Source organism: Paralichthys olivaceus, chromosome 7, assembly GCF_024713975.1.
Source record: "Paralichthys olivaceus isolate ysfri-2021 chromosome 7, ASM2471397v2, whole genome shotgun sequence".
NCBI lineage: Eukaryota > Metazoa > Chordata > Actinopteri > Pleuronectiformes > Paralichthyidae > Paralichthys > Paralichthys olivaceus.
The window spans coordinates 173844-180000 of NC_091099.1; the positions used below are offsets into that span (position 1 = coordinate 173844).

Genomic DNA, 6157 nt, shown 5'->3' on the forward strand with positions numbered 1-6157 from the left:
CACACACACAGACACACACAGACACAGACACACACACACACACACACAGACACACACACACAGACACACACAGACACAAACACACACACACACATTATATATGTGTATACAACGTGTGTGTGTGTGTGTGAAACCACTTCTTCCTCTCCAGAATAATTATGGGTGCCTTACAGTATTTATATAGTTATTATTTGTAATTATTATTATTAGTTTTATGAATATAACATGAAGTAGAACACTTCGGTTGTATTTAATAATTGATACTTTACTTCAGTAACACTTTAAATCCAGTATTGTTCTAATAAAATCTTATTTAAAGGTTTAAATGAATAAAAACGGAATCATTGATTAAATAAACATGTGGGCGGAGCTCGGTACCGGAAGCTGACTTGTCCCTTTTGTTTTGGACGTTGACAGGCACGTGAGTTGCTGACGTCATCAGGAGTCAGGGAGACAACATGGCGGCGGATTCGGTGCAGAAGGTAAGAACCTCTGTAACTCTCCCCCTCACTGGAACCGTTCACCGGACACAGCTGCCGGTTCACCGGACACACCTTCACCACACGATCCACCGTTAGCCGCCGTGCTAACCGAAGCTGCAGCGGACATAGAGGAGACGCAGTCGGCCGCTAGCTGCCGCCTTCAGCCGCATCTGTACCCCGAGTGTCCGCGGACATGCTAACGGCTAACAGCGAAACACGGTTGTTGACAAGCCGCTGTTTGACGTCATTTTAACCACAGTCACATCTGTACAACACCGGAACACACCGACGCTCACACCTGCTGACAGTCCTGCTCTCAGACCCAGGTTCTGAGGCTCAGGTCTGGTCCTCGGGTTCTGAGCCTCAGGTCTGGTCCTCGGGTTCTGAGCTTCAGGTCTGGTCCTCGGGTTCTGAGCCTCAGGTCTGGTCCTCGGGTTCTGAACTTAAGGTCTGGTCCTCGGGTTCTGAACTTCAGGTCTGGTCCTCGGGTTCTGAGCCTCAGGTCTGGTCCTCGGGTTCTGAGGCTCAGGTCTGGTCCTCGGGTTCTGAACTTCAGGTCTGGTCCTCGGGTTCTGAACTTCAGGTCTGGTCCTCGGGTTCTGAGGCTCAGGTCTGGTCCTCGGGTTCTGAACTTCAGGTCTGGTCCTCGGGTTCTGAGGCTCAGGTCTGGTCCTCGGGTTCTGAACTTCAGGTCTGGTCCTCGGGTTCTGAACCTGAGGTCTGGTCCTCGGGTTCTGAACTTCAGGTCTGGTCCTCGGGTTCTGAACTTCAGGTCTAGTCCTCGGGTTCTGAACTTCAGGTCTGGTCCTCGGGTTCTGAACTTCAGGTCTGGTCCTCGGGTTCTGAACTTCAGGTCTGGTCCTCGGGTTCTGAACTTCAGGTCTAGTCCTCGGGTTCTGAACCTGAGGTCTGGTCCTCGGGTTCTGAACTTCAGGTCTGGTCCTCGGGTTCTGAGGCTCAGGTCTAGTCCTGTCATCTCTTTCTTTAACTTTGTGAGACAAAGGTTTTTCTTAATCTTCTCTCTGACAATCATTAATGATGAGAACCATTAGACTGATATTTCTGAGTGTGTGTGATTTGGTGCAGATTCAATTGAAGGGACTGATGTGTTCTGCTGAGTGACGAGGAGGAGGATCTCCTGTCTCCCTGCAGCTCATGTTGGAGCAGACACAATAAATCTCCCTGGTCTGACAGTCGTAGCTTTATCAGTAGCTGTTGTGTTGCTAATTGTTGGTTTGACTGGTGGAACCAGTTCCACACTGAAGTATTTGGACTGTGCAGCGGTCCACATCCATCTACCTGTCAAACCTGAGGCCTCTGGAGAGCAAGCGAATCCAGCTCCTGCAGCAGACACACAGTAAAATGTTTTCATTGATGTTGCGGTTTAGGAAAAGTTTGGGCTGCGTAAGAGAGCTGATGTTTATCAGTGTGAGGCCACGTCAAAGACAGATTACAGGTCCAGACAACCTGCCGTCTGTGGTGACCAATCACAATTCACTGTGTACAGATAACGAGTATTGATCCAGATGTTTGACAAGTCATTGAGTGTTCTGGAATTGTCTTCAGCTGTTAAACGTGATGCTGAGTTTGATCTTTTATGTAGATCACATTAGCTCAGACTGCACAGGGGGGAAAAGTGATGTAATGTAAGTTGACGTAACGTGATGTAAAATCTGTCACACAGGTTCTGTTTGAACATGAAGGCGTCTTCATTCATCCCAGCAGTGAGGAAGATGTCATCGAGCTGGATTTACTCGTCTCAGGGTCACTTCGAATTGTTGACAAGGTGAGACTCAGGTCAACTGATCCGTGACGTTAGCGTGTTTTGTAGATCTGCCCCTCCAAAAAAACGTACATATGCACTCCTGTAACTTTCACCAGCAAATAATAAAGATTTGCGGTGATGACATTAATGAGCTCAACCACTAAGAAAACATCACATGACCGTGGTATTCCAGTTACCGTCACAGTCCTACGTGTTCATTCATCACATATGGTCACATATGGCTCATCTCAGTACTGACTCATCTGTTCTTTGTGACTGTGAGATGCTGACCAACTGATATTCTCTGATCAGACGACTCTAAAGTTTTATTGATTATCAATCAACTGTTTCATTAATGTGTAATAAACATGTTCACTGTGTGTGTGGAATGAGCACATCTGTCTCCGCTCTGTCAGGATGGAGACGTCATGGTGGAGTACAGACCGTTGGAAGAAGCTGTGGACCCGTCCAACATGCTGTGTGCTGGAAAGGTTTGTCATGACTCAGCAACTTCTTCAGTCTGAGTCAAACCAGCTCACCACATGTCACGTTACTACATCATCATCTCTTCCATGACCTCTGACCTGTCACAGCTGTAGCTCCAACTGCCGAAAAACGACAGCGACTCTGACACATTTACATTTTGAAAGTAAATCCACCTCCGTCCACACTGACACACTTTAAAACACACAGGTCACATGACCAGACACGTACACTGGTCATGTGATGTAAACAGGAAGTAGATTGTCTCTGCAGTTGGTTGCTTAGTAACAGAACCTCCTCTGAAGGAGGAGCAGTGATGGTGAAAGTCAGAGCAGGGATTTATTTTCTCTGAGCGACGACGAGGTGGAACGGTTCCTGACAGGAAGCGTTAGCGACGCTTTGTCTTCACCGCTGGTGGTCGAGTCATGTGACTGAGAAGAGAACGTGGGCGTCATCGTTTACAAACATTGTAATTGTGTTTCTCTTTAGACTAAAACACACCCCCAAGAGTTTTCAAACTAAAACAAGACCAGTTTACACAAGTCTTTGATCTAGAGGCTTTAGTGTGGATGCCAGGTGTAACCATGGCAACAGGGATGCGTTTTAAACTGAAACATGTCAGTGTGGGTGGAGCCTCAGGCCCCATTCTCACCAGGTGTTCCCACCTGTCTCAGGTGATGTGATCTCCAGAGTTCAGCTCTGAGATCAGGTTTGAAACGTGTCCACATACTTTAGTCAGCGTGGATGTGTCCTGATCAGCAGGTGTGTATTTATGACAGGTGAGTGACGGGTGTGTTTGTTCAGGACTCCAGCTCAGTGATGGAGTGGGCTCAGTGTTCGGGGGAGCGGTGTCACCAGCAGTTGGAAACCCAGCAGAGCTACGAGACGGAGTGGGACATGGTCAATGCTGCGTCGTTCAGGAGGAAACCCTGCGCCAACGGAGAAGGTGACTTCATGGCTCCACATGTGTGGAGATGTTCCTGTGAACAGGAGAACTGTTTCATTACATTCACTCCAGAAGAAACATGTGACCCTTCAGATTACTGATTATTGATTACTGATGGATTGCTGATATTTAGATACTGACAATGATATTTATGGGTTTTTCAGTTTGACAGAACTGAATAACAGCTGACAGCTTGTTTTAGTGCTCTTACTTTGAAAGTAATGCTGATGTTGCTGTGTGTTTCCTGTGCGTTGTCTTTCAGGCTCTCTAAACCACAGCCACGAGAGGAGCAGGGGTGCGTTCAGCTTCAGTGTCGGTGACCTCAGCTCCGTCACAGTGAAGGATGAAGGTTGGACCTTCCTCATCTTCAAACTGAAGGAGTCCTCCCCACCCCTCCCTGCTCTGCACTTCCACCAGGGTGGCAGCAGAGAGTTCCTGGACAGCTTGGGAAGATTTGCACTGCTTAGCGAGTAAGTCAGTAGCCCGTCGCCAAAGAAAGGCATTATGGGATGAAAGAAAATCAGAGAGGACGACTGAAGCTGAGTCCGAATGAGAAGAAAATATTTTTCACTCCATCATCAGTCCTTTAATTTCAATCTGCACCAAATGACACATATTTATAAATATCAGCCTGATTGTTTTCATCATTAATTATCCTCTGAGGAATAAGTAAAAATGTAAAAAAACATTTTATCTCACAATATGAAAGAAAGAGACAAAAAGATTCAAATCCAAATATCCAGACCATGTCTTCCACCAGGTTTACAGGGCATCTGTTCATCCAGCTCACAAACAAACAGTCGAAACATAACCTCCATAATGGATTTTTAAGTTTTTATAGTTGTTTCCAGATATGTCCTGCAGAGGAACTCCAGAGAACTGGATCCGCAGGATCTCTTCCACACATGAACAACATAGCAGTAGATTCTTGGCTCAGACACGTTCACTCCAACGACAAATACTCGCAAGATTCAGGTGAGGAGCAGCAGGCAGAGACAGGAAGTGATGGTTTTATATACATCGTCACAGGCATCTGCTCTTATCACCACAACCTCTCTTGATTTCAGTGTCTTCTACGTGTGTGACTCACCAGGACACTGTTTGTTTTGCATCATCTTTGCGTCCCTCCACTCGCTCGCTATGAACCCTGCTGTGTTCTCACATTGATTTCCTCTGACTTTATACCAGGGCGCCAGGCGGAGAAAGTCTGCAGAAACTGTGGACGCTCTGACTCTGACATTTGAGTTTGAGAAGATTAAGATTCCTCTATATGGTCCCACACACAGCAACATGCGAACATGGGGAAATATGACCTCTGTATTTAACCCATCCGTGTGAACGGAACACAATCCACACAGTGACCACACACTGAACAGTGGGCAGCCATGAAGGCGCCTGGGGAGCAATTGGGGGGTTCGGTGCTCAAGGGTACCTCGGCAGTGCCCAGGAGGTGAACTGGCACCTCTCCAACTTCCTTCCATGTTGGACTTGAACTGGCCACCCTCCGGTTCCCAAGCCAAGTCTCTATGGACTGAGCACTGCCTCCTTCTCTTGCTTATGAGTCAACAGTGACTCACATTAACTCCACATGCACAGTTTGACTTGTCTTGTCTTCTAACTGAATCGGTTCAGCTTCACCTGGGAATGTTGTCAGGTGATTGTTGTGTGTTTTGTGTTGTAGGGCTCCAGATGATGATGCGTGTCTGCTGGTCAGCACAACAAACAAGGCTCTGTCTCAGTCCTTTGAGAACCTTCTGGAAGACAACAACTTCGGCCTTGTTAACGTGAGAAACACGATTTTCTTTTCCTGTCATACATTTTCCCTCCTTGTGGACTTTGATGTAACTTTTTCTCTTGACCTCGGGCAGAAGTTCAGAAAAGACCCATACGTGACCACGCTGGGCGGCTTCTCCAAAGTCACCAACTACATATTTGATGCTTTTCGTGGGACAGAGGAGCAGCACCAGCGCCCCCCAGAGGAGGTGGCTGACCTGCTGGGTGAAGTCATCCCAGGACTGGAGATCAACCAGCAGGAGGAGCCAGGCTTCGAGGTCATCACCAGGGTGAGAGGTCATCATCTCTGTCACGTTGCCTTTTCAGAACAAAAGTTCTGATTTCAGACTTTGAGTTACATTTACCTCCTGGTGTCTGGCTGCAGTATGGGTCATAACCCCTCCTCCATGTTGGGACAGGGACCAAAATAAATGTTTGTCCAAGATGGTTTCTGTCATTTCAGGTCGTTCTTATCACACTGATGTTTGTTCATGTCTCTGAACGGTTTGTGTTTTATTGGTTATTTGATGATACGAAAACACGCTGAGACGTCATGATTGGTCAAGAGCATGTATGGGCGGGACCTTAATACCACACATCCACAGTCACAACTGCACAGACTGACTGACAATGACGTCATCACCACAAGATGGCAGCGTTCAAATCTGAGATATTTAACTTAATTTAATGAATTAATTCATTAATGAG

General features: G+C 46.9%; 1 protein-coding gene across 3 annotated transcripts in view; it reads left to right on the forward strand.

Annotated features, from left to right (window-relative positions):
- Positions 1 to 369: 369 nt before the first annotated feature.
- The window catches only part of tbc1d15 (TBC1 domain family, member 15), a 10923-nt gene continuing 5135 nt past the window's right edge, over positions 370 to 6157 (forward strand). The window contains exons 1-7 of one of the 3 annotated variants that reach the window (XM_069528402.1): positions 370 to 482; positions 2167 to 2268; positions 2664 to 2738; positions 3535 to 3676; positions 3939 to 4146; positions 5358 to 5460; positions 5545 to 5739. In XM_069528402.1, coding sequence (XP_069384503.1) covers positions 459 to 482; positions 2167 to 2268; positions 2664 to 2738; positions 3535 to 3676; positions 3939 to 4146; positions 5358 to 5460; positions 5545 to 5739 — 849 coding nt within the window. In that variant the 5' untranslated portion in view covers positions 370 to 458. Of the gene's footprint in view, positions 483 to 2166; positions 2269 to 2663; positions 2739 to 3534; positions 3677 to 3938; positions 4147 to 5357; positions 5740 to 6157 lie in introns of all 3 variants that reach the window. The other 2 variants (XM_069528403.1, XM_069528401.1) reach the window with 2 other exon arrangements.